The sequence below is a fragment of the Buteo buteo genome, chromosome 12, assembly GCF_964188355.1.
Source record: "Buteo buteo chromosome 12, bButBut1.hap1.1, whole genome shotgun sequence".
Lineage (NCBI taxonomy): Eukaryota > Metazoa > Chordata > Aves > Accipitriformes > Accipitridae > Buteo > Buteo buteo.
The window spans coordinates 40820755-40848744 of NC_134182.1; the positions used below are offsets into that span (position 1 = coordinate 40820755).

A 27990-nucleotide genomic window follows, 5' to 3' on the forward strand; every position below is an offset into this window, starting at 1 on the left:
AGTTCACCATCTTCTCTTGTCTTACCAGAAAGCTTTCTCTTTGTCAAGTAACATGTATCTGTAATTTTGGATTAGAGCTGCTGAGCCTCCTTCAGAAAGTTGGTTAGCTCTGTCCTACCAGACTGTTATTCCCGGTGGTGCATCTGGTTCTGTAGGCTTACCAACAACTGACTAATAGGGGCCTATACCTTGTTGATGGAGGGATGTTGCTGGGATCAGTTGGGAAGAAGGGCTTCTATTGAGCTGTGTTTGTGGACAGGAGTCACAGAAGAGAAACAATGGCGTTATTATAGAAGTCACTGATGGGCTCTTTTAATGGGAACTGATGGAGTAGCAGGGGAGGAAAAATTCTCAAAGGTAGCAAGGGTGTGAGAGGTTGTGATAATAATGCTGAAGAAAGATTGGGGTATAGCTCTGGGAGGGAGCTTAATTTGGGTTTTTGAGGGCTGTGGTTATGTTCTGTATGCTCATAAGGTAACACCAGTTAGAAGGAGCAAGGACCAGTAATAGTTTGTTTTTAAGGGGTAGTTTGAAATATGCTGTAGATAAATAAAAAGACCAAGGTTGTAGTCCTATTCTGTATTCCTAAGTCTGCTTCTGTATTTTAGCTCTTATCTTCAGCCGTTTGTAGAATCGCTGTCTGTATCTAGAGAGAGAAATAGGCTACTGTGTTCTAGGAACTGCTGGTCTAGATTGACTAAAGTGTGCATTTAAAGTGTGAAGTCCCCCAAAACAAAGAGCATTTAGCAAACAGCTGAATAGTAAGTGGCTGTTTAGCTCCCTAGAGGTTATTCAGTACTCTCTCTTGACATGGGTTTGGTAGCTAGGGCACTTCAGCTTGTCAGTCACGCTGACCAGTGTTGTGCTGTTAACTTCTGTGATGCTTTTCTGTTCTTGGAATCTTTTTGGCTTAAATTAAAAATTAGTTGGAAAAAGGAGTGATTTTTTTGTGTCGTAAATACGGCAGTTATAGTGATCAAGCCATCAGACTCCAACAGTACAAATGAATGCAATTTGGCTATCAGTGGCAATCCTGGTGGATTACAGCTCTTGATCAGCTTTGTGAAACTTCATAGCTTTTAATTTTAAAGGTGCTACCTAAATGATTCTGGTTTGGGTATTTCTACCCTTAGAAATGGATTTCTGTGGTAGCTGTAGCTACATAGAACGTGTTTTGGAAGAAATAAAATGAAGAATAAAGTCCTAGTGGATGCAATGCTGAAGTAAGAGTTAAGAGCTGGGTGTTCCTAGCTGTACCGTCTCTTCCCCCCCCCCCCTTCTGTTCCCTTCTGACTTGCCTATTTAGGCCATGGCTACATGTTTGGCAGCATTTCTGCTTAAAGAGGCACTCCTTCCCACTTTGCTGGCACAAGTGTTCATGTAACTGCACAATGAACTTGTTTGGGAAGCTGATCGAGCTGAAAAATACTGAAAATTGTGGTTTTTACTGGATTATTTTTCAGCTGAATTGAACCCTGATCTGGTTCTCAGTGCTCTGTGTGTGCTTGTGCCAGCATAGTGTGGAGAGTGATCGAGTGGCTCAAAGGAACACAAGGAACTCTGGAAGAGGGTTGGTCTCTTTATAGGACTTTACGTACAGTCAACACAAGATGCTGATCTCCTAAGTGCTGTACTACTACAAATGGTAAAATCAACTGATAAAAAGGACTTTAAACCTTCTCTGTTCAAGAGGTACATACTTTGAGCACGTGCTATCTGAAGGCCAGCAATAGAATATATCTAATACCAATACTGTAACAGTAATCTTAAGAGACTGAACTAAAATACTTGCCAAATAAAATAGTTGAAGCTTTGGTATGGTGCACTAACGCTTGACAGATATCCTGCATCACTGGTGATCTTCTTTGAGATGTAAAGACTGAAGTTGGTCCAAGTCTGTGCTACTATTGAAAACAAACGGACCTGTAGATTTTTACTGGGTTACACTGCAGTCAAATCAGATCCCTGAACTAAAGGCTGTGTGGATGTGCAGACACTAGAGGTGTAAAGAAGGGGTGATGAAAACGTGTGTCTGAGGGCAGGTGCAGGATGCAGAACTACCTCATTTGGAAGCAGCACAGATCTCGGCAGGCATAAGCCAGTTGTCAAACTGCTATTCAGTGTGACAGTTCTAGATTTTTTTTAAATTGGGTATCGCGTACACACGTGCAAACGCACATGCAGGAATACACGCACACAATGTCATTTATCATTATGTTGTAAATCTTTTTGACGTTTTTGTGCGGCAGAACTAGTACACATGGAATAGGTTTTCTTCCTTCAGTGTCCACACAAGCAGTATGTGGAAATGAGATTTGTTTAGCATTGTTACTAGCTCTGTTAGTAAAAAGAGCTGTGTTAATAGCAGTACAGTTTAGTTTCTTGGAAGTTGTAGAAAACAATGCCACTTAAATGGGAGATGGATTACTTACTGATTGCTTTACTGTAAAGTACTTTAAAAAGATAATCTGACAAGTGATAATCTTCTCTTATCGTGTCTTACCACTCTTAATATGATTTGAAAAATCGATCCCTTGTTTGGGGTTTTGACTTTGCCTAAACTAATGTGTTGTCTCATATTAGGTGCTGTAGAATTAGGCCTTCTTTGTTTTAGATGCTGTTTAAGTGTGCATACAATTAAATCTGCTATGTACTCTACCTCTTGTAGTAAAAACATCAATTACTAATGGTACCAAGTTAAGGATACCATTTGTTCTTTTCTCTTTAGGAAACACTGTGCTCCCAAAGCAAATTCATTAGTATAAGATGCTTTTATAACTGCCTTAAGGGTGTTTTCCAGACCTTTTTCCATATGTTCAATGCTCTATAATATGCAGTACCATAACTATGTCCACAGTGTTTTTAGTATGGAGCAAAAAGTTGTGCAGAATAAGTCAGTGTTCAGTGATCATGTGAAACTGAGGTTTACCCTTTTAAAGAAATGATTGAAATGAATGAAAAGTCTCGGCATAGGTAGGCACTTCTGAATGTGAATAGAGACAACAGTTACCATGTTTCTATGAAAATAAAAGGAGAGAAATACAGGAAGTATGACACTTGATCCAAACCGCTTTAGAATAATCTCTTTCAACAAGCAGCGGTAGGTCTTACAGTCAAAATAACTACATCTGGACAGTTTTCTGGATTTTAAACTTGAGCGGAATATATGTAATTATAGCTTTGCTATATTGCTTTATAGCTCAGTTATGCTCTTACAGCATGCATTAGCTAAATGCTACTTTTGTAGGGCTACTATGTAAGCAAGCTGGAAATAGAAAGGACTTTGTCGTTCTTTCACACTGTTACATGAGCCTTTGTGAAAATGGGGGGAAGCCTAAAAAGGTGTCTTGTCTTAAGAGGTAAAGTACTGATACTTTGCATGTGTGTGCACTTGTTAATGATTTTATATAGCAGGACCCTTTATTGAATATACTGTTGCTGACTTTCTGGCTCTCCAGACAGGACTGCTTTAGGACTTTGGTCTGGGCAGCAGGTAGCATTACATGATGGTGGTCTTGCCTTGTTCTTTTCCGTGACTGGAAGGTTTTGAGTTGTTATATTTGCCATTAAAATTAAGATGCTGGCTAATGAGACATCAGGTATTGATACTGTGAGTGGATAATATTACTGAAAAGAATTATTTGAGGCTTCTGTGCATGGTTGTAATTCAGTTACAGAAACAGAAGTGGCTGTGAGCTTCTCTCTTCTAACTTATCAGGCTTTTGTTAAGCACTGGAGGAGAAATTATTAATTTGGTCAGCCATTCTTTATAAAAATGTATTTTCCTCTTGGCAATCTACAAGTGATAGCACCATTAAGAAAACCAGCATATTTAGGTCACATGTTAAACCCCTTAGGCAGTTATGCTTGCATCTAATTTTGGAAGAAAATTTTAGGGTCAGGAAAAGAGGGTTTAAAAGAGTTGTATTGTAAAAAAGATTGATTTCCCAGGTATCTAGAATGCATTTTGTGTGGAAATGTTTCTCTTTGTATTTTCAATTGCAGTTCTTAAATTAATGCTCTGGGAATAACGTGATCTCCAAACACACACAGTTGGCACTCTTATGTTTTTGAGAACTCGAGAAAAGATAATTGCATATATTCAGGAACAGTTAAGGTAATTGAGACTTCAGACTATAGTTGCTTATTTAAAATTTGGAGTAATTTCTAATATATTCTTGGCTGTTAAATGCTAGTAGCTGTAATTTCCTTTTTCCCTGATTAAAATAAAAAGTATTCCAGGGACTACTCTTAAAAGTAGTGATTTCAGCTGGCCTTTCTCCTGTTAGTAGAAGGTTAGAAGATGATTCGCAGAAATTATGACCTATGTGTGTTTGTGTATAGTGCTTATAAGTGTAGTCTGAGGGACTTACTTTTTTCAAATAACTTAAAATTTTAAAGTAAATTGGTCCAGCAGGCACGAACTACATACTGAAGTAAATCTTTAGCTTCAACTCTCATAATGATTCTCAAAGACACTTGTTGGAGAGTTCCTGGAGTTTTTTTCCAATGGAATTACAGAACAAAAACATAACTTTGCAGGTACTGTTCTTGGTGCGTTGTGTAAGGATTCATTTATAGAAATATTGGAGATACTTTTTTTTTAAACTATCTTGGATTGTCTTTTAATAGTTGCCCTGTTCAGCTTGCTTTAGAGTGCAGCGTGGCCTTGGTACGGAAAGAGGAATTAGAATTCAAATTGCATCCTGACTTGCCTGTAGGTTCATTGTCACTTTAAGTAGCTGCTGCTTCTGAAAAAGATGTTCCTTCCTTGTATGTTTACCAGTTACTGCTTTGAGCTGACCCAGGTGTTCACTTAGCTGCAGAGTGATCACTTTGGGAAACGGACCTGAATGAAAATTACATGTTTTGGATTATTTGCTCTCAGATTAAGTTTATCCTGAATTAGGTTCCTCAGACCGATTTGTCAAACTGTAACAAACGTTTGTGGTAGAATAGGTAGTGGTGCTACAGGAATGTGACAAGAGATGTGAGAGGTGAATGGATGGATTGCTTCTCGTGGAGATACGATAACGGTTTTAAGGCAACATGTGAAACTAGGGCGTTGTGAACAACTTGCTTAGCCTCTTCCTCAGCCTTTTCACGCGTGCAGTTGATATGTGCTTATTCACAGACTGCCTTTCATATGGAAAACTCTAATTTTGGTGAATTGAGATTCATGTTTGAGGACATCTCTTCTAAAAGATCAGTATGAACAAACAGCAATTGAAGCCCACAAAGTTTTTCATTATGCAGTGTAGCAGTGAGAAAATGGCACTGCTTTATAGAGGTAATAGCAAAACATTCATAAGCTGTTTTAGTGGAATGTGGAACTGTCGGGAATGGCTTTTTGACCAAAATTTTAATACTTTTTATGTAGTCCTTCTGCCTGTTCTCAGGCTGTTCTTATCACAGCTTCATGTTTTTGTGTGGTTGTTTTTGTTTTGTTTTTTTTTTAGCTGAATTTTACTTTCTTTTTGTTTTCAAGAAATATCCAGGATCTTTTGTTTTACTCCAGACCATTTTGGAAGTCATAACCAACTCTTGAAAGTGGTGGGGGCTGGTAATATACCAGTTCTGTTACTGGAGCAGAATGCATGCTGTGCTTAACACAGCAATTTTGTCTCTGACAGTATTTAGATGCCTCAGAGGAAAGTGCAGTAGGAAGACAGAGAACATTTAAAACAAACAAACAAAAAAACCCACTTGGAGATTCTGCACATCAGGTTGTTGCCTCCCTGCAGCTTGTGGATTCTTTTCCTTGATTTGACCTGAAGAAGCTCCTACCAAACCTGGGAATAAGACATCCACTTGTTTATGTAGCGTTTCTCATCTTTCTGCTGTTTCTGAAAATCAGGGAAGCATGTTCTGAATTGTCATTTACAACTGTGCTACTAGGTCATCTCTCTGTTCTGTTCCTCAGTATTCCTGCACAAGGGTTATTAAGCATGTATGTTGTTAGAAAAAATGACATGACTGAGTGATTGCATCCTGTGTAGGAGCACTTCTGCCTTAATCTTTCCTTCTTGCTGGTTGCTATCATTTTGAAGAAGTCATCAAGAGAAGATCATGTACGCAGCCCTCTTTGGTCTTGTAAGCTCATTTATGTATATCTTGAAATTCTTTTTCCACAAGTTTTATAATTATGTAACATTCAACTGGAAGTTGTCTGGCACCCTCCAATTCGCCTTCTTTCTAACCAGTGTTTTTTTTGACTGAGGCTCAAGTTTCTTACAGAGCTGTTATTACTCTTTTACTTTTTACCAGGTTGACAGTTTAGTTTTAAATTTAATTACCCTGGTGGGGTGGAGGTAGGGAGATTGACAAAAAGGAAGACTAGAAATGGAGATAACTGAAAGTAATCTTCTGGAGTTGTTTCATCTGGAAGGTCACAAGTCATTTTAACACTTCCATGCTTTGTTTTCCCTATCTGTAAGACTAGTGTGCCCGTTTCCCAAAATGAAGTTCCAAAACTTTTGAAAATTACTGCAAGGAACTTTGAGACCCTTGCAGGACAGTAATACTGCTAAATACTCTTTATCTTGTTTTCAGCTGCTATACAGCTCTTCCAAAATCCAAAGAAAAGGTCCTAATCTATAAATTGAGAAGGTGAGAGAGGTAAAATAATTAACTTAAAAATGAAGGTCAGTATTTTGCTCAGATTAGTAGACAATATATATATTTTTAAGATGTGTTATAAGCGTCTACCTTGACAGAGTTGTCAAGATTTGTAGATTCCATTTTGCATCATTTAGAGAAGTGAGTGTTAAGAATCTCTGAAAGTCCAGGCTAGAAACTAGTATTGGCCTCTGTTTAATAAAAATTTTTTCTAAGAAGCTGAGGCATGTATGCTTGGGCCAGAATAGAAACACAGGAAAACACTTGCCAAGTGGGGGAGAGGGGGGGGAAGAGGACGGAATGGGTAAAGGGAAGACTATTTTTTCAGGTTCCAAGTGCCACTAAAAAATGCATTAAGTATTAAAATGAACTGATGAAAGAGTGAATGCCCATAGTGAGTGAAGGAATTGAGAAATTTTTATTCCATGGTCACTTAATAGTCAGAACAGTGTATTCAACTCTGCTGGAAACTTCAGTTGTACTTGTGACCTTCACAGGCACTGTGCTCTCCGGCAAGCTGCCTGAAATTCATCTACTGAGTCTGCCTCCCTCTCTCCTTCCCTCCCTCCCTTCTGTTATGGTAGGTAATAGTGATTTTTGCTCTCATTTTCCTTGCTTAGAAGGAGGCATTTTACACATCTGAGGTACAATGGTCTCTTTCTTGCATTCTACACATGAAGCTTAAAAGCCTTATAAATTTTTGGCCTTAGCTTTTGCACCTTAAATAAAAGCTTTGGTCAAAGAGTGTATGAGAGGAGTCTGAAACATCATGATCGTTTCTAGGAGTTGTTTTTTGTATCTACAGGAGAAATGCACACCAAGTCACAGAATTCTAGTAGCTGATTTTGAAAGGCATTGCCAAACTATGATATTTTTCTAAAATACGGCTACTAATTTTTAACTTTCAGTGTATGTTTTGGAACTGCTTCAGCAACAAGAGAAAATCAAGATATTCCAGTGCTCTTAATCTGTAGCATGCTCAGTGACAAGAAAGGCACTGCCTAAAGGCTTCTGTTATGTACAGGCAAAACAATAGCACAGTATGTTATTTCCAAATATATTGTTATTTGCAAACAGAAAACTAACCACTGGCTTTTCTGTGCTGTGCAGCCTATTGAAATTCTGGCTGTGATTCCAGCAGAGATTTTTTCCATAAATAGCTCTGTACTACTTCGGAACACAAACAAGCCCCTGAAAAGATCTCAAGTAAGGTCTTCTAAGGGGACTGTGTAGCCTATGTTATTACTTTGTATGTTGGGGGTAGATACTGTGGTGGATGTGAGGAATGGTTCTATAGGTTGAAGTGGGGGGGCTGTCAGCAGGAATTGAGAAGTAAATAAGTACTGGTTCAAATTAGTTTCAAGGACTCATGAATAATCACCTGGCTTGAGCATGGAGGGGGGGAGGAAGCATAATGAACATATGTAAGCAGAAGCAGGTATGCTTTCATTTTAGTATTGAGGTTGTTTTTTGTTTTTGTTTTTGAAATAAAAGCCATTAGGTAATGACTTTATGCATTAGGTAATGGTTCAGGTAAATACAACTTGAAATAGAAATTACTTATTCTTTCAATGAACAGGCATCCAAATTAAAGCATCCTTTTAAAGTTTTGACTGATTGGATGTTTGCTTATGTGAACTAATACGCAGCTAATTTTGTAGTGCTGGCTTTTTGGTGCTATGTAGGTGAACATCTTCTTGAATAAATAATACAGGGGCAACTTCTGTGTAGATATGTTCAGTTATGACTGGTGTAAGCTGTCCTGAGTAGGGTAATTTGTAGTCTTGGAGAGAAGCTTGTAAACATTCTGTGAACTAGAAGAAGAGCTGAGTAAATATTTCTATGTTTTGCCTAGATCACAGGGCTGATTTTCTGCTAGTCCTGTTGCTTGTAAATATTTTTTTAACAAAGCAGAAATCCCCTTTTAAAGGGAATCAAAGAGCATAAACATAACTTTGGCATTTGTGAAGTCCATGATCTGAGTGGTAGACTCTTCAGTGTCCTTCTCAGCAAATGTGTTTATCAGCTTTCACAACAGAATGAGGATGGTATCACAGAGGATAGGGCTGACAGGACCTTGGGAGCTTGTTAGTATGTATGTTCCCCACATGCAAATCTTTCAAATATATCTGTTACTCCTCTTGGACGTTTATTAAAAAAAACCTTCATCTGTGGAGATTCTACAGTCTCAGAAGCATATATTTGAAAACTTAGCTACCCATAGCCTTGAACAACTTTTTTCATAATGTCCAAAATCACTTTTGGTGACGGAGCACCTAAAATTTCTGTGTGGGGATTGCACACCGGTCTTGAATGGAAATTAGCCCTGATAGCCATAAAAGGCAGTGACTTTGTGCTATTAACTGGATGTAACTTAGTGGGAAGAACAGCTTAACTGCTGACATTTTTTTTTTTTTTGAGGCCTAGATGGTACTTCTGAGCTTGCTGAGATTTTCTTTTATGAACATTCTTTCTCATTCCTCCTAGCATTTTGTGAACAGTTCCCTAAGAAAATGGATGTATAAGTACAACAGCAAAGCACTTCTGCTACCAAGGGGTGATTAGCCTGTTTTTGGAAAATAGATACATTGCTAACATGTTTATCACAGTGAGAAGAGCTAAAGCTTGAATAAAACTTAATCCAGTTTTTTTAATGCATTTTGGGGAATCCTTATACTATGTATAACTTGCATATCACAGTGTGTCTTAAAAGAATTATGGAGCACTTCCATTAGCATTATGTATAAACCCTGAAGGAGCCTGGTGAGTACGTAGTACTGTGAGTTAGCTATAAGAATACAGGTTTTCCACAGAGCAGTGGCTTGAGATGGGAGTTGTGGTCTCCTGAATCTTCACTCTGCATGTGGTTAATAAATAGGATGTCCTTTATCTGCAGGTCAGCAGGAATGTTTTCAGAGAGGTCAGAAATGGCAGTGCTGTTCTACTCCGAATAGAGGCTATTTAATTTCTCTGTTCCAGCATAAAGTTTATTCTGGAAAATCAGTAAACCTGAATTTTTTTTGTCCTCAGCAGTGCTAAAATTGAGATGTCACTTTCTTGGAAATAAGATAGGCAAACCAATTTTGCTGTAGCTTTATTAATGATATGTTGTAAAGTAAAGCTCTGCAGGCAGAAAGTATGTTGGAACAAGTCATGTACCAGAGTACTAAGGCTAGACAAATGCTGTGTTAGAGCAGAAATAATCAAATCTGTTATTTATAAGCCTTTTTGTCTCAATTCTCCTCGTACTGCTCAGTAAGTTCCTCAGTTTTGTGAGTGATAGTGACAGAACATTCAGGCACCTAAGGGGATCTTATATGAAGCAATTGTGGGCACGAAGTTAGTTCCTGCTGGAGTTAATTTTGTTCCCCTATAATTAGATATGTATGATCTCTATGAGATTGTACAAAGGACAAAAATGATGAGTAACTCCCCAAGTAAATTCTATGCATAATACTAATATAACTTAACCCTTCTGTCATCTTTGTCCAGGAAGACCTCTCATAATCAGTGTAAGTTTTGCTGGCTGAACAGTGTTTCTGTAATGGAAATATAACTAGTGTAGGTTGCATATTGTACTGCTTAGTACAATTACTTTGTTTAAAGGGATAATATATGGTTGAAAGGCACAATCCCTGTGATAGTAGATGTTTGAAACAGGAAAATTCAAAGGGGAGCAAGGCCTTTTTCTTTCTTGTGTCATTTACTCAAGTTATCGCTTATGTCTGCAGTAATACCTAAAGTGCTTCCTCTGTAGCATAAACTGTAGAAGCAGAGAACCCCGACACTGCCAGTTTCCCCCTTCAAACGAACCATAGAACTTCATATGCTACTGGGTTTACATTTTAGCAAAGATTTCACTTGGGGTTAAGAAAAAAATTGGTTTTAGGTGGAGTTTTATTGCTGCAGAGCCAAAGAACATGTGTTTGTTTCCAATTTTTTTAGTGTATTTAAGCCACTTGAGAAAGGCTTGGTTATATCACTGTCCTGGGCTGTTAGAAACTCTGTTGGTTGCCAGAATTCTGTGGCACTTGATTGAAGCCTAAGGTTTTGAGCTTTGTTTGCATCTGACAGGGACACTTAACTTTTCCAGGTCAAGTGTAACTGATGTGTGCTGTGACAAGAGTGGGGCACAAGCACACCTAGGCCAGGTCTCTAAAATGCCAGATGGCTTTTTATTCGGTAGACGATGCTTTCAAAATGAGTAAGTTAAGAATTACGGTGCCTTTAGGGTTTTAAACAATGTGTTGCTTAGGAAGTGTATTTTCTTTACTTCATGTTTCTGTTCCTCTTGTTTATATTTTGCATCAAAAACATCCTTTCTGATGGAGTGTTAGATAGCAACTTAATTTAGGGGTGTATAGCCTCTGAAGGTGATGTTATGCAGAGGCTGGAAACTACTGTTCACAATCTTTTTTTTGATAAGCCTAATCTTGAGTGAAGAGGAGTTTTCACTGCAATTGAAAGGGGATTGATGCAAAACTAGGTGTGGCACATCCTCAGTAGGAGCGCCACTCTTGTTTTCCCCTTTCCCCACCTGAAAATAGATTTAAGCTTCACAGTTTGGAAGCTCTTAGCAGCTGAATTTTGTGATGTTCAGAAAACTGAATGACATGACAGCTTTCCCATTGAACAGCTGGCTGGTATTTAAAAACACTGAAATCTTGGATTTGCTGTTGATTACTTTTTTGTTTAAAAGCAGAACAATTCTGCTGGTTGGAGTGAGGGAAGCTTGTGGACAGACTTGAGCTTTGCGGGGGTTCTTTTTTTTTTTATTGTATAGTATTGCAGTGGCTACAAAGAACAGACTCAAGGAGAAGCTGTGACCTTTAACTGCTTGTTCCTAGTTGTGAATAAATGTTGTAGTTCCACAACCTGTGAGGTTATTCACCCGCCTTTCTGAGGTTATTTAAAATGGGTACCAGGAGTGGGTCTGGATTTCTGCCACTTATGCCTCTTATGTTTATGATATTAATAAACTGGTGTCAAATGTCCTGGGAACGGGTGATGCAGGTTGAAAGATCTTTGTTTCAGCCAACAATAGACCTGAATTAGTGTGAATAGGAAAAGCAAATAGGCACTTCCTGTCATATTTTAAGGAATACTTGAGTTTGGGGAAGGATGTGTATTAAGAGATTTAAACTAAATGCTCATCATTTGCTTTTTGTCCCTAGTAAAATGTTCCCTGTGTATGTATCAGTCTTCATAAATATGCTTGCAGTACTAATAAAGTAAGGTAGAATCCCATTTCTTTGAACAGATTCTCTAGGGTATTCTTCAGGGAAAAACTCTAAACTTATGTAACGAAGATCTGAAGAGGTGAATTGTCGTAGCTGTTGCTTTCCTAACCAGGTTTGTTCCCCAAGTTAAAACTTAGACGCCTCTTGCAAAGACTAGAAACTATTTGAATAAAAATATATCTGGGTGGTGCTTCAGACCACCTTGAGGTTCAGTTGCCTTTCATAGGGTATTGTAAAAGTCCAGAACAATGCTATTTGTGGTTTCAAGGCACAGGATGCCCTTAGAGACTCAAGGGAATTCTTGTCAGGTATTAAATAATCCCTTATTATTGAGTTTGGGGTATTTTCAGGCTGATCTAGTTTGTGTCGAGTTGAAAAATGGCTCTGTCTTGAACTGGTAATGTCTCCACTTTGCAGTAATTGGATAGTGATAGTCTTCCAGAGCTGCAGAGGACTATAAGAAGCTACATGCGCACCGCCACCCACCCCTGGGAAAGATCATAGGATAGATAAGCTTAGGCATATGTGTAAAATACACCCTCAGAGGTCCTAGTAATACGTAGGTGAAGGCAGCTCCCAGAGGACTTGGAAAACTGCACCAGTAGGGCTACAACTAATGTTTTGTTTTGTTAGTTCCACAGCGTGTTATGTTTTTTATATCAACTAATGCTGGAGCTAAGTTAACCTTATTAGTTAAACATGCAATGCCTAAGTGTGGGCAGCCAAGTCAGCAGTAGTTTTTTGTGGTGTTTGTATCTGGACTGATCTGTTGTAAATGTATTTGGTTTCCCGCTTCTCTGAATGTGACTAGACTGACTGCTCCTTATTCTGTTCTCCCAACTAGATGATGTCTAGTTTAGGGGCAAGACGAGGTACTGGGAGCTCTGTTGGTTTGCAGCTTCTTGTGAACTAAAGATACTGCTGTGGTCAATCTATTCCCTTTCACCTAGTGGAAGAAGGGAATTTGCCTATTGGTTTCCTATGCGTGTGTTCTGAAAGGAACTGCAGTAATGTCTTAGGGTTTAAAAATAGAAAGTAATTAATCAGGGTGATGAGGGTTAATGGTTTCTATCCAGAAACCAAGCAGCTTTGCATTTGTTTATGAGAGAACATTCTTCTGTCTGCTGTTGTTACGACTTTAATATGAGGGGATTTTTCACAGTAATTTTTGAAGCACTTTATTAATAACTACTTAGGGGTTAAAAAAACTAAAACCAAAGCTATTCAGTTCTCTCATCAGATGAAATTATTTCAAGGCACCTGTTCAAGATAATTTTCAGCTAACATATACTAGCCCTATGGGGTTTGTTTTTTTTCTGTAGGTTTACAATGAACTTTGCATAAAAGGAATTACAGAATGCAGTGCCAGATTTGGTGAGCAGAAATAAAACTTCTACAGTAAGGTATAGCCCAGTGGTTACAGTAATTGTGGTGCAGGTATTGCTTCACCAGTTCTATGGTGATCACAGTTTTAAATCCATTTAAGGTGCAAAAGTTCTTTCGCAAAGCTCATACTAATTTTTAATGTGAATGCTTTAACTCCCTTCGCAAAGATCAAACTTTAAAGCAATTTTATGCCATTTTAAGTGGTAGGAAGCACGGACCAATCAGTTTGCACTAGTGTATGACACATCTGTTTTCAGAGTGCTTTGACTTGCTACTGTTTGTTATCTCTGTTTTTCTCTATGCCACCACAGGTGTCTTGGACTCATGTCTACTGGAGACTTTGAATTTCCTACTATAGATGGAGACAGGAAGCCAGTGGTCTGAGATTTAAATCAATTTCCTTTCTGTTCTAGCAATGCCAAATTCTGACCTTTTTTAGGGAACTGTTTTAAATGTAAGCTTGTGGAGACTGTGTACATATAGACAGGAATACAGTTAATCAGCATTTTGGTTGTGGGCTCAATAGGCTTTTGCAAATAAAACTGCTGTCTGGAGATGTAGTTGCTCCCAAGCTTTTCATCTGTCTGTGCCCTGCCCTGCCCCCCAGCAGATTTGCTCATATAATGCCTTCAGTTCAGTCTTAATGAATTCTGTTAGGTTAGCAAAAAACAAACTGCTTAATGTAAATGAAAAGTGTTAGGGATCATTCACAAAAGTTAGTGGTGGTAATGTCTGTCGAAGGTGGTGATTATAGTGTTCCCCGTAGTGATTTCTGCTACTTCTGAAAGTTGCTGTTATTTTAGCATGCTTGTTCATTGGCCTCTTGCCTTGGTCTGAAAATGGGTTGTGGGGGAAACAAGTGATAAATTTGATGGTGGAAACTTGACCTGAATGGAGATGTTGAGGCTTACTAATGTTGGCCCACAAACAGCAGTTGCCCAGTGAGGCACAATTGTTTACCAAGCACAAGAATTAAAATGTTTAGTATGCTACTCCCTATACAACTTAGATGGTAATATTGAACATAGAGTGTGCTTTCTATGAATTGTGTTTAAATGAGGAAGCTGCTTTGATATCATGGTTAACTTAAGATGACTTGAAGATTTCTGAGTGTGTAAGGAGCTGCTTTTCCAGATGAGAAGCACTGTATTTTGGTAGGCAGTGATTCTGTTCCCTGTTTTACTGTTACCTTGGTAAAATACTTCATCTGCATGTTCATTATTATTCCAACTTGTAAGGGCTTTTGAGAGTCACTTCTATTTCAGTTCTGTTCTCTGCAGTTCTAACGCCATCTTCTCACTATTGCTTTGCAGACAGAAGCAGCTTCTGTTGCGTAGGGGAGATGGATTTGGAGTTGTATTCTCCTCTGAGCATTGAGCCTAGTAAAGCTATTTAGGAGAATTACTAGCCTTAGATAAAACCAATGGCAACAAGATTAAGGCTGGTGTTGCTGTATTATTTCAGTGGGAGGAAATGGAAGTTTGCTACTCAGTAGCTGTTGTGTTTTCTAAGAAGTCTCAAGGCTTAAAAATTGTTGTTTGCATAAATTCACAAAACTACAGAATAACATTGTTTTGAGCTTAGTACTGAAGTTGCATTATCTCTGGACTATCAAAGAACATGTTGTAAATGCATCTGTAAATTCTAAGCCATCCTAATGCGTGTGTATTCTATGAAATAGTTGTCTTACAGTAGTAGTTCTTTCCCTTAGCTTGTATTGTTCTTGCTTCCATTTAAAAAAGTGACTGAATTCAAGCTCCTACTTCTGAAGGCTGGGGATAACAGAGTTCTTACTGTCATTGCTAATATGTAGATATGACAGCATAAAGAGTAATCTCGGAAGGATGTGGTGTACTTACGGATACTATGTGAGCCCTGCTTACCTATCAGCCCACAGCGAACTGAATCAGAGTTGCACGGTAGGCATCGGTCATGTTAAGGTAACTTAGGAAGCTACAGGAAAAAGCTTTATCAAGAGGGGTCCAACCTTTATTTTAGGGAACTGAATAGAAAGTTAAAAATAAGATGTGTAATAATAATGATGAGTAAATCACTCAGGCTTTCAAATCCCTAGTTGAACTCCTAGTTGAACTAGGACTTGCCTGTTCTAGAAAGTGATATTTTTCCTCAAAGATTGGCAAAGTTGGAGAGAGAAGGGGAGAAGAAAAAGTGAATGAAAGAAAATAAGTGAGAATATAGGAAAGCCCAAGAAATAGGGGGAAAGTATGGGGTTCTAGGACTGCTTGACAAGATTTATATTTGGTTATTTTACTTACGGTGAGTAGTTCATGCAGTAAACTTCAGATGTGATGTGCTACCTGTATTTACGATTTGGAGACTCATATCTTGTGTGTGTATATTACACATGTGTAAATAGGACTGGGAGAGTCTCAACACTTAAATACATCTTTACCAAACAGGACTAGAATGTTTTCAGAATCAGTGGGGAAAATGACGAGTTCACGGTTGCATGGTTTTTGTTTTCAGCATCACAAGGCCTGGAGCACTTGGAATGAACGTGAATGCTAGGGAACACTCTGTAAATCTTCCCTGTGCGTAGATTTCCCAGATTTGCACATGCCAACAAAACCAGCTTAATTACTGTCTGCTGCTTGAACTATGTCATCAGCTCCTGCATGTTTGCGTTCTAACACTGGTGGGGCCAGCAGCAGTGTGAAGCTAGCTGGCCATCATACAAATTCCACTCCCCTCCCTGTTAAGGAGGGGAGCTTTGTGTGCTCTTTGTGTGGAGCAGTATTGCAGGACTGGTACTTCAGAGAGAACGAGTAACCAGCTGGCTCTTGCAATGCTTCACAGGCGCAGGAGTGAGAATTTTTGCCACAAGGGTAATCCCTTTCTTTGCTTCTGTGTTGCATGTATTTCATCCTGTCCCCATATTTCTGAGGAATTAATACATTTTTAATGCCCTCCCCTAGTAGAGAAGAGATCTATTTAAAGGACTTCTGGAATGAGTCTTGAGAAGTAAATTGAACAGTAGGAATGCCTTATCCCAGCTGCCTTTGGTTTTGTTGCCTAGTGACTTCTGAGAGACGGAATGAATGCAGAGAATTGCTCTTGAAAGTGAATGAAGAAAAGGGAAATGAAGTCAATAGTAAACCCGGTCATGGTAACTTTAAAGTATACAATCCTTGTGTTCTCTTCCCCTCTCTACATACATAAATTAGGGATGAGGCTGGAATGCAGAGGGTGTTTTCTTTTATATCATCAGTACTAAAATAGTGCTTGCCATTTTGCTCTCTTACTCTTTCCCTGATGCGTATAGTTGTGGTATCCTGTGTTGGGAGCTCTCTTCTCTGCAAACACGCCTGTATAGTCACTCTTAATCTTATTTAAACAGCCTTCCTGTTCACTTCAAGATTAACACTTCACTATCTAGCTTCAGAGATTTAATACACAATATATTAAGACTCTTGATAAGTGTGGTAAATCAAAATCATGCAAACAATGGAGTGATGCTGGGATGACTCAGACATTCGGAGTGCATTGTGTAGCTTCTTAAAATATATGAAGCCTTGGAGGAGCTTTTGTTTTCTCTCCAGTGTTTTTGGTTGTTTTTTTTCTTTGTTTTTTTTTTTTTTTTTGTCCCGCCCCCCCCCCAACAATGAAGTATATAACTCCAAAACAAAATCGTTACTGGAAACAAGAAAGTCCAATAAAAAGTTACAATTTTCTGTCATTAGCTGTGACTTGAGCTTGAATTTTTGGAAGTTGTATCTGTTCAGCAGTCTGAAGCAGGGATGTTTTGCTTCACCCTGGATTAGAAAGGACCAAACAATTCACAAGTCATTTCCAGATGCTTAAGGTCTGCAAGTTCTCCTGAACAGATACTCTTGCTCAGTTTTGAGCGCATAGACTTTATCTTTAGAGATAATCTAGGAAGAATGGCTCAGGTATGCTCAGTAATTTGTGTGCTGAATTCAAATATTTCACTGTCTTTATCCCTTATGCTGTTTATCCTTTCCTGTGCTGCTTCCTCAATTTTAGGCCCTTTGAGCTTCCTTGGATTTTAATAATAATCCTAAAAGTTGATTTCTTAATGTTTCCCGTTCCAGACAGCTTCTGAAGTATCCTTGGAACGATCAATTGATGTTTAGTTTGATCAAAATAGCTGCTTCTATACTTAAGGCTGGCAAACTGAGGAAGTGGGCTCCACATTTGGTCAGTGAATTGTCTTTTTACTCCTTAGGACAGAATTACCAACCTGTAAGTAATCTGCTCTACATTATGGATGAGATTTGTTTGAGTGCTCCTCTGGAAAATTCCAGAAATGGTATTTTGAGCCACTGGGAAGGTGTATAAACAATGAAAAAGTACCAAAATGCTTTTTAAATACTACAATTCTTTGTTCAGACTTTGGAAACATCAGGAGATTGCTCCACTTGTGTAAACATACTGATTTACTTGCTCTCTGCTTAGGCAGCAGATCAACGTGATTCCAAAAACTTGCACAGAAACCTTTCAGGTCTGGTGAAATAAAGACGCTCTTTGTTCACTGCCATGACTGACTTGCTGCTGTAGAGTAGGTGACATGTTTTGCCTACCAAGCATGTTTTATAAGCAGAGTTTATACAAAGTTCATGGTACATTAAAATAGATAGCCTCTTCTGTACTAATAAAATACCTTTTATTCTATTATTGGAAACAAATTTAATACAGAATTGCTTTTCAGGTTCACAATGGGCCTTCTGGAGCTAAGTCATTGGATTACAGTATTTTTTTTTTGCTTGTTTGGATTGATAAAGCTGTTTTATTCCCTTATTCCATAGACTTGTTGACAGCAGTAAAACTTCAGCACAACCCTTTCTCTAATGTTTCAGAAAACTTGCTTGTAATAGTGCATGTGTGGTTCTTAGTTAGCATTCACTGAAAAGCGTGGAAGACCCCCAAAGTGTGAAAATGTTTTTTAATATCTGTCACTGAGTTTTTCTTATTTCAAATGTTGCTTTCCTTTAAAGGGGGTAAAGGCATTTGAGATCTGTCAGATGAGTTTATTCATCTATCTTTGAGCAGTATAATCTGCCTATCTTTCAGAAGAGCACTGGCTCAGCGCCGCAGTTTTTCAAACCATCTGTATCCTGCCTCACATGACAGGTGAATTACTCAAAATAGCAAAAGTTGGTGTAATAAATATTGACTAAGAGTTCTGAAATTGTGACTTATCTTCAGAAGCGCAGTAGGAAACAAGTTAGGTTTGTGTTGGATGGCTGTTCTCTTGAGAGATGATTAATGAGCAGAAGTGTGTGTCTGCCACTGGTTAAGAATTGCTTGTGAGCTTCTGGTATGTCTCCCTTTGACATGGTGAACTGCGAAGACACTACTTTAAGCATTATCAAAACTTTGAGATAAATATCTTTCCCCTGTCCCATTCTCTGTCAAAGCTAGACACCTCGTTTTGATTCCTTTGGTTCTTCAAGTTCGTGTCTCCGTGTCTACCATGGGAAAATCTTGTCCTAAATCTAGTGAAGATAATTGTCCAGACCTTGCAGTGTTCTTCATTTCTGTTGGAGCACTTAAAGTGAAGATGTATCGTTGAAGGAATACATATAAAGCTTGGACCAGGTTAGGAAAATAAAGATCATACAGAAGAAAAAACAAGCTTGACAGCAATTGCAAGAAACTAGATTGTAGCTGCTGTATCTGGGAGAACTGTCAGGAGGTTTTGAGGACTCCTGGGAAAGCAGACTCCGCCCTGTTGGCGTGTGCTGATAGGTCAGAGATAGGAAGCCTCTCTTCAGAGTTTGGTGGGATTTTTAAGATCACTGGCTCGGTTTGGCTGTAGTGTTTTGTTTCTTTGAGGTAGAGATACAACTGTACAGTAGTTCTTTTCATAGCGTTTCACTCAACCTGCTGCAAAACATTTTCACTCGGTGATGTATGTGTGCACCAACAGTAGATGGACTTCAGGTTGTGTAGGTGATTTTCCCCCACCCTTTGCTTTCAGGTCACTGAAAACCATTATTTGGAAGTATTTAGTAGTCTTGGAAGTGTTTCTATAGTGTTAACAATAAGTGTCTATGAAGGGATATTTAAGTGGAACTAAAGGACATCTGTGCAAAGAAGTACACGTAAGCACTATACTGACCCCTGAGCTGTCTATCCCAAATTATGCAAGAGAAACTTAGTACAGGTATTGCAGGATTGTAGGTACACTACAGGAATGTAGATACACGTTTCTGTCCTATTTTTGGTTTTGTCAGAATGATGTCTTCATCCTGTGTGTTTGATAATGCCCTGTAGTGTTTTAAAACCTCAGCACTTGAAATGTCACGCTTCATCTTGGTGTCAAAGATGTCTCAAGATGCTCGGGGCGAGGGGGAGAAGAGAGACAAATCTGATCTCCAAGGCTTGGGTGACTTTGTGGAAGTCTGTTAACAGATAATGCTATTTAACTGTAAGCTGTGAGGGGTATGGTTATCAGATAAGGTTTTGGTGGTTATTTATGTCTGATATTGGTGCTTTAAGAAGAGGGCATTGAAATGAATTCAGCAGTAAACAACAGAATGCGTGATAGTTCCAGAAGCCATTGGTGTTGGTGACAATAGAGCACTAAACGTCTGCTTCTCCCTTAAATATTCTTCCCTGGTGCTCTTTGCGTATAGAAGGGATCGTTTACAAGCTTCTGGACCGTGAGAGCAGCCCTCTGGGTTTGCAAGACTCCCACCTAGAGACTGTAGCAAAAATAGCATGCACAAAAGGGAGGAGGCAAAGAAGGCAGCATGTTCTATAGCTGCTCTTTTGCCCGTTGCGGTGCTGAAGGACTAAAATAACCCTACATGTAACTATCACGGCGATTATAGTTACATTTGAAAAGAAAAGGATAACATTGATTTTTTTGTTGGCAACGAGGGTGTTAATACAGATGAAAATACACAAGCGAATCAGTGCACTGCGGAAGATGAAATGCTTCCCCTGTCAATTCTCAAACACTATTAAATCCGCCCAGTTGAACACCAGTGCCTTGATGTCAGTCTCTTTCTTTGACCAAGGTATGGGAATACAATATTCTTAACGGTGAGTTATTGGATTTAAAATGTATGATTGGTTGCTTTGCTCTCCAGTACTGATTTTTGTATAAAATAGGCATCTCAGCCTTGGATTGGGACTAGTGAAGTAGACATAATTTTTCTGCCTACTTTTTTAGCATGTTTGTTTTGTTCTTGGAAAGGGAACAGTTCAAGATTACAGTGTAGAAGGCATGTTGGATTCTATAGATGTACCTTGAGTTTAAAAACTATTTAATTATTTTCTGTTATGATTGCTGCTAAGGAATGTATTTTGTTTCTAATTTAAAATTGATCCAAGTATTTGTAAAGATTTTCTGCGTAGTGTTCATTGGGCACTGGAGAGAGTTTCGAGTACCCTGTTGCCACTGACTGAACCTGCTGGATTTTTTGAAGGTGTGGGGATGTTAGTACCGAAAGTTTGTTCACGCAGTTGAGCCTATAGACAAAGCAGGATTTGTATCAGCTTGGAGATCACTGATGTCAGGCTTGGATAATCTCAAAAGTTAAAATAAATGCAAAAAGTAATAATGTCTAGAATGGTTACAGAAAACTGGTTAGCTTTCTGCTGTGTATGAGACTTCTATAATTATTAAATACAATATATATTACAGCAGCAGACCTAAGAAAATGGAGGTTTTATCCCTTAATTTAAGGCTTTTCTGGCTTTTGTTGCTGCCTGTTCTAATCGTAAGGCTTCAAGCCTAAGGCTTTTGACCTTGTAGAACTTTTCAGTGACTTTCACCAAATAGATACTTATGATGAATTTATCCATCTGTTCTTAGACGGACATATAAGATTTTTAAGGCAAACTTTTCTTTGGTGTTCTCCTTCCACATACATGTACATTTAGATCTGCTGGTGACTTGCTTTATCATCTTTTCTGTTTTAAGACTGGCATAGCTTGCAGTGTTAGATCTCTCAATGTTCTTCAAAATAGTAATTATTCTGTACACTTCTCACGATTGATTGAGAAGGTGAGTGATCATGTTTTTCTTCAATTACTTGATAACTTCCTTAAGGTCTTATCAGAGGAATACAACTATGTGGTTTGCATTGTATGCAAGAGACAAAACTAGACTGCTTGGTTTGCACTTCACTCTTTCTGCATACTGGATTTGATTAATTGTATGTTATCTTTGTCCTGTTCACCTGTGAAAGGTGGATATTGAATGCTATATCTTCATCTGAATGGTATGCAGTCTTAAGTCTTATAGATGTGAGACAAGTCACTTAATCTTGTTCACAAGTACGTGAATGAATGGCTGAAGTAACCGTTAACTTCCAGGGGGGAAAAGAAAAAATTATGTGCACTCAAATCACAGTTTTTCTATGCGTGATCTGAATCCAGGTTTATCTACATACAAGCTTACATCATATTTATGTCCTTAACACAGTGTTCTTGAGAAATTTTAGCCTGTTTGTGTTTCAGCAGTGCCAGATAATCACAGCAAGGGAGGCTGATAGAGATAGGATCATCTTGTGTTTATCCTTTGTTATAGGGCAGTTTGTGCTGTATATATAGAAAACACAACTGAGCTGTACATACCTGTTCGTGCCAAGAATCTGACTCTGCATCTTTTGCCTCTGAGGATTTTGCAGCTGAGTTTGGCCTGCTTGTCCAGGCTGTCTTTGCATTGTGCAGTTTTCATAGGTATGCTGCATGCTTGTAGCTGCTGGGTAATGCAGTTATTAAAGAACAGCTTGTTCATGTCCTCAGAGGCCACTGCCTGTGTGTTTGGGAAAACCCAAGAATGATGTAAGTTTCATTTTGGTATTAAAATGAATAAGATGAAAATCCTGCATGTTTTACTTCTTCAAAATCAAATAACCCTATTGCGGTCTATGGTAAGATAGCTTCCATGATATGCTGCACTGTAGTGTCTGTTTAAATTCAGACTGAGTAGCTTTTGTTTAGCAGTAGCTTTCAGTCTGTAGAGCAGGTACCAGACCCTTTTTAACTCTAAAACAGAGACTGAAGAAACCATCCAATAGAAGACACGGATTCATTGCTCATCTACATCAGACTGACATGAAAGCAAAGTAGCCTGAGGACTTGCATATGTAAAAATCTTAGGTAGTTTCTTCTGCAGAAAAGTAGATTAGATAGTTATATTGCAGTTTCCAGTTGCCATTCGAAGAATGGTTTGGCTTCTGATTCTACTATTTGAGAGTATGAAGGGCATGTGTGTGTTTGAAAATGGGAATTGGTGTGCCTCAGCTTAAGTTGTAACTTGTTCTTTTTGCTGTATAAACAGATCAATTTGATAGTAGGCATGACTTGGGTTTTTTGTCAATGTATATTCACAATTTAATCTTAGCAATCCATATAAAAATACTTGTGATAATGTAAACCTTCCTCATCCAGAAGAGGTACTCTTTTTTTTTTTTTAGAGACTGTTGAATTTATTTCCTTATTTTTGGTAGATGTTTTTGTTCCACATCCTTGCATTCCTTAGGCACTGATGTCTGAACATCTCCACCCTAATATGTTTTGTCCTTAAGTTGTCACATGTGTAGAGTCCTAAAAAAAAACAGCAACAAAAAAACCACAACAGTCTCTGCTGTTACAGTACATACTGAAAATCCATTTCTATACTAAAGTAGCAGTCATAACAAAAAACAGTTCAAAGAAGTGATGATATAAAACCTTTAAAAACAATTTAGGGCACAACACTGAGCTTGTAACTCTGGCATGGTGAATTAGTAACTGGTTTTCAAATGTATAGCTTTAAAAAACTACTTCTATATTTTTTAAGAAATCCCTACTTGTATTTTATAACAAAAGTATACTTAAACTGAATTGAAGTATGCTTTTTTTTCACTTGTAGCTTTCTTGGCCATTCAGTATTTAGAAGAATTATTGACTTGTGGGGTTTATTTTTGTTCCTATGCAGCGGATATAATTTCCACAGTAGAATTTAACCATTCTGGAGAGCTGTTAGCAACAGGAGACAAAGGAGGTAGAGTGGTCATCTTTCAACAGGAGCAGGAGGTAAGTGCTAACTAATTAAAGTATACTTAAAGTTTTTCTCTTTTGCTGTTCATTCTCTTTTTAAAAAGAAAAGCAGCATGCTTTTATAAAAAACGTTACACAGAGTGCATGCCTGTGTCATAAGTGATTAAAGAAATTACATTTAAGAGTGAAGACATTGAGAACTTTCTGACACTGTTAGAAATTAATTTCTCTTTAAATACTCTTTAGCTGTGGTCTAAAGAGTGTTTCAAGTGAAAACAAAAAAGGGGGGATAGGACTCAAAGACCTTGGGGAAGCTGAAGTTGGTTGTTTTACAATGACTCTACTTGGCTGTGATAATTACTTCAGATTTTACTGTAGTGGGGGAAACAAAAGTTGCCCTTGAGTGAGTATGTATGTAACTGTGACCTAAGACGTCTTTTTTTCCTTCTGCTATCAATCAGATAAAATCATAGCAGTAAAGGTATATTTTCATTTTATACTTGTTCTTTTGGTCTTTGCAGAATTCTACAGACAAATCTTCTAATGCTAGGAAAGGGCCTCTCCCATGTTAAAGGTGGGAAAGCTGAGATCGAATGCTTGATTTTTAACTAAGGCTATAGTTTGAAGTTGACTTGGTTAGAATTTATTTCAGGGGGAGGATAAAAAGGCACTTCTGTCTATCTCACTGCCTTGAAATGTTGTGCTGTTAGTTCTTTCCTTGGCATTTCATTCAATTTCAATTTTAAAAATCCTGAAGCCTTAAGAATTCCACAGTTCCCCAGAAGAAGTTGCTTTCTGCTGGTACAGAGGCGATTCGAGTGCAGTGCCTTCTCTGTACAAACGAGTCGCGGTGGTCAGTTGGTGCCATCTCGTGGGGTGTGCCTGACTGACCAGCCTCTCCCGAAGTTCTGTGGCCGGAGTCAGATGAACGTGGCATGTAGAGTATCCTTACTGTAATCTTCCTGTAGTTTCAGGCACAAACTCTTGTGGTGTTTTCAGTGGTGTTTTTTTGTTTGTTTGTTTGTTGTTTTTTTTTTTTTTTACCTTGAGTTTTAGTTTGCATCCTTTAAGGATCCTTTAATGTAGCTTGAAGCTTAAATAGCTACTTGCCCGTTCCTGAGTTGCTTTTAAATGACTACATTTGTTTTTGATGCATAACCCATGGCTCATATCCTTATGATCTGTGAATCTAGGTATAGTAAGAATCACCTGGGTTATCAGATTTAAGTTGCACAGAATTGGTTTTGGCATGATTTGACTCCTTGGTGTTTAGGGAATGAACAATGGGGACTGGATTCCCTAATGCATTAGTTATGCCATATTGCACTACTGTCTAGAGCAAGTTTTATATGTAAGATTATCTAAAAGACAACTGTTGAAGTACTTTGGTTGGTTTTATGTACCACCTTCTACCACACTGCATTCCAGAGTGCTTTACAGACCATACGCACAGGAAGAAAAACACTAAAACGCAAGTGCTCTGTATTGAGTTATACAAGCTTCTGTAACTTCACCCACTGCCAAAATGCTGCCACCTCTGGGTTGGAATGTGGCAGCCCATCTGCAATGCAAAGCAAGGGGTATTACATAACTATCAGGCAGGAAATGAATACTGTATCTAATTGAAACCGAAGGAGGAATTTACGTAGGCAGCCTGTAATTACCTAAATTGGAATTTAACATGAGGCACTTGGGCCAACACCTCTTCTTGTTTTGATTTTTTTAAATTTATTTTTTATTATTATTTTTGAGTGCCACGAGCTGGTCTGATGGTTTAAATTTTGCTTTTATCCCAAGGGTGGACTGCATATATTATTGCTTTTATATGTTATTCTAGTCCTGTAGAGTTTTACTAGAATACACAAGAAGTATATTTGACTCAATCATTATGGTAAGTATGGAATTGAAGGAAAGTTCACTGAATCACGACCAGCATTTCCTAAAGCACAATACTTTAGATGTCGCCTGTTCTAACAGTGACCCTGCTTAACTTGTTAGGTCTAACTGAAACTTAGAACAAAGTTCCTTCCGTTCTCTAGGGTGGGAAAGCCAGTATAATTGATAGGTGTGGTACAATATTCTTGTGCCAAATTTTACTTCTAAGCATTTTGTCTACTTTTCCCTCCCCCACAGCTTCTTGTAAAATGTAAGAATTCCTGCTGGCTATTAATGTCAGGGTATGAAGCAAGAGAAAATGATGCAAGGAATGTGACAAATGTGGGCTAGCAAGGATCATATCAAGAAGTATGTTTTAGTGAGGTGTTAAGGGATGAAATGGATGGAAGGACATGAGACATACAAGAGAAGGAAGGAGCAAAGTAGCTAGTGAAGACCATATCACAGGAAAGGCATCTGATGGTGCAGCCTCTTGAAGAAGGTGGAACAGGAATATATCACAAAATTAAGCTTGAATTAATTTCAGGTACACCTAGTGAGCACTATTTCAGAAATAATTCCAGTTTTCTGTCACCTTACCCATTGGAGGGAATTTAAGGTTTGGTCCATGCAGTGCAATATTAGTGCTAGGAAGCCCCTGCCTAAAACAAAGCTTTTAGAAAGAGTAATCAGGCAAGTTTGGAGGTTTTTCAGTTTTTCCAAACAGTTCTATCCTGAGCAGGCTAACTGCAGATGTGACTTTTAGTGTCAAAGATGTATTCAGCAGAGGTGTTAAGCTTTTTGCCCCCTCATCTCCAGAATGAGGAAGAAAAATCTTCTTAAGCAGTTTAGAAGGTCTCGGGGAATCTGGAGATTATGAACCAGAATAGCGGAGCTGCTCGTATAAATTGAGAGGCGACATGTGGTATTTCCATAGTGTGCCTAGCAAGCTGAACTTAACCACTGAGTAGATTTGCTCTATGTGTGGCTGTGTATTTCTTTTGGGGAATATTCTCTTTAAAAAACAAAAGTGGAAAAAAAAATTAGAGGTGAGAGAATGATGAAGATTTTTGAGTTTTTTTTAAAAGAAGAAAACTTATGATGCCTAGAATGTTTAGGCAAAATGTTAGTTTCTAAGTTCAGTTGCTTGGAATTAATATGAGAGCTTGCTGGAGATACTATTCACATGGCTGAGGGGAGTTTCTGGAAACTTTGGGAATCAAAAGCTGCTGCGATAACTGTTTCTTCTCTGATGCTTTCTTAGCCAAAACAGTAGAAACTCTAACTGAGTTCTTGCAAAAGAGGTGATCCTCATTTCGTCCGTTCTGCAGGCTCCTTACAATAAGGCAAGTTGTACACCAAAGGATACTCGTGGCAAATCTGGCATAGGCAACAATAGGGTATAGAAGTCTTAACCTATTCTTATGCTAATTAGCAATCTGCCTATGTATCTTGCTGCATAAATATCTAGTTCTGGCTTCTGCCAGCAGCCTTGAAAAGCATTCTGTACATTGCATATGTAACTTGATCATGTAATTCTCTTTTTAGAACAAAACCCAGTCTCACAGTAGGGGAGAATACAATGTTTACAGTACCTTTCAAAGCCATGAACCAGAGTTTGACTACTTGAAAAGTTTAGAAATTGAAGAGAAGATCAACAAAATTAGGTGGTTACCCCAGAAAAATGCTGCTCAGTTTTTATTGTCTACAAATGGTAAGTCATGTCTTAATAGTTAATTTTGCATGGTAACCTGTTGTTACATTGGTTTGCTATTAGGATTTTGTCTAACCCTTTCTACTTTCAAAAGGCTGGAAGCAAGTTGGTTTTAAATGCAAGTATCTAGGGATGTGGCTATACAAGAGTTACGCTGTTTAACTCTACTGTTGTTCTGTCTTACCTGAATACAGAAGTCCCACAACATGAGGTGGTACTTCAGTCATTTTTTATTTGGTTGCTTTATAGCAAAGGGGCTTAGCTAAGCTGTCATTCATTACCTTTGTATGTGTATAACTAACTGTGTGAGAGCTTATATTAGTCATTCATAACAATCCTGGTTCTAACTGAAACTTGCTATAACTTCTATAAAAAGAACAAACTGTGGAGGAGGTCTTTTTAATGCTTTTTATCTTGTTTTCTCCAAGCAGTATTTTTTGTCTTTTTTGGTACATGTAGGTGGTCTTGTCTTGTTTGAAGGCTTCATGTTAAAAGTGCATCAACTGTGAAGACTAGCAGCTTTGCTAGAACTTTGATTTTAAACTGTGGCTGGTTTATTTCAGATAAAACAATAAAGTTATGGAAAATCAGTGAAAGGGACAAAAGACCAGAGGGTTATAATTTAAAGGAAGAAGATGGACGGTATAGGGATCCTACTACAGTTACAACACTACGGGTGAGTAGTTTGCTCTCTCTGAATTAGCCGCATTCAAGTGATTTCTTCTCTCCCTCCCCGCGGGCACGCAGATTAGCCTGTGGCTCAGTGAGTACCTGCCCTATCAGATTATCAGCTTTACATTTTCTGTGATGCCAGCTGGCAGACACATTTACTTCTCAGGTGATTTTGAGATATTTTAATTGGCTTGGTGTACTGAAGGACTGTGATTGAGTGCCAATGTGTTTGTAGTACGTTTGCATCTCAGACTGTCATTGCTTTGTATTTTTTTGCAGGTGCCAGTATTCAGGCCCATGGACCTCATGGTTGAAGCTAGTCCACGAAGAATATTTGCCAATGCTCACACGTATCACATCAATTCCATCTCCATTAATAGCGATTATGAAACGTACTTATCTGCAGATGACTTGCGGATTAACCTGTGGCACCTAGAAATTACAGACAGAAGTTTTAGTATCTTTTTTGCGCTGTTTTATATGATGGGAACAGCTTGGTTACAA

The 27990-nt window shown here is 38.4% G+C and overlaps 1 protein-coding gene across 4 annotated transcripts in view; it reads left to right on the top strand.

The window, feature by feature from the left end:
• PPP2R2A (protein phosphatase 2 regulatory subunit Balpha) overlaps positions 1-27990 on the top strand; it is a 40454-nt gene that overhangs the window by 7417 nt on the left and 5047 nt on the right. For 3 of the 4 annotated variants that reach the window (XM_075043604.1, XM_075043603.1, XM_075043602.1), the window contains exons 3-6: positions 23164-23261; positions 26649-26814; positions 27378-27490; positions 27766-27943. In XM_075043604.1, the coding sequence (XP_074899705.1) occupies positions 23164-23261; positions 26649-26814; positions 27378-27490; positions 27766-27943 (555 nt within the window). Of the gene's footprint in view, positions 1-3313; positions 3360-23163; positions 23262-26648; positions 26815-27377; positions 27491-27765; positions 27944-27990 lie in introns of those variants that run through there. The other variant, XM_075043605.1, reaches the window with a different exon arrangement.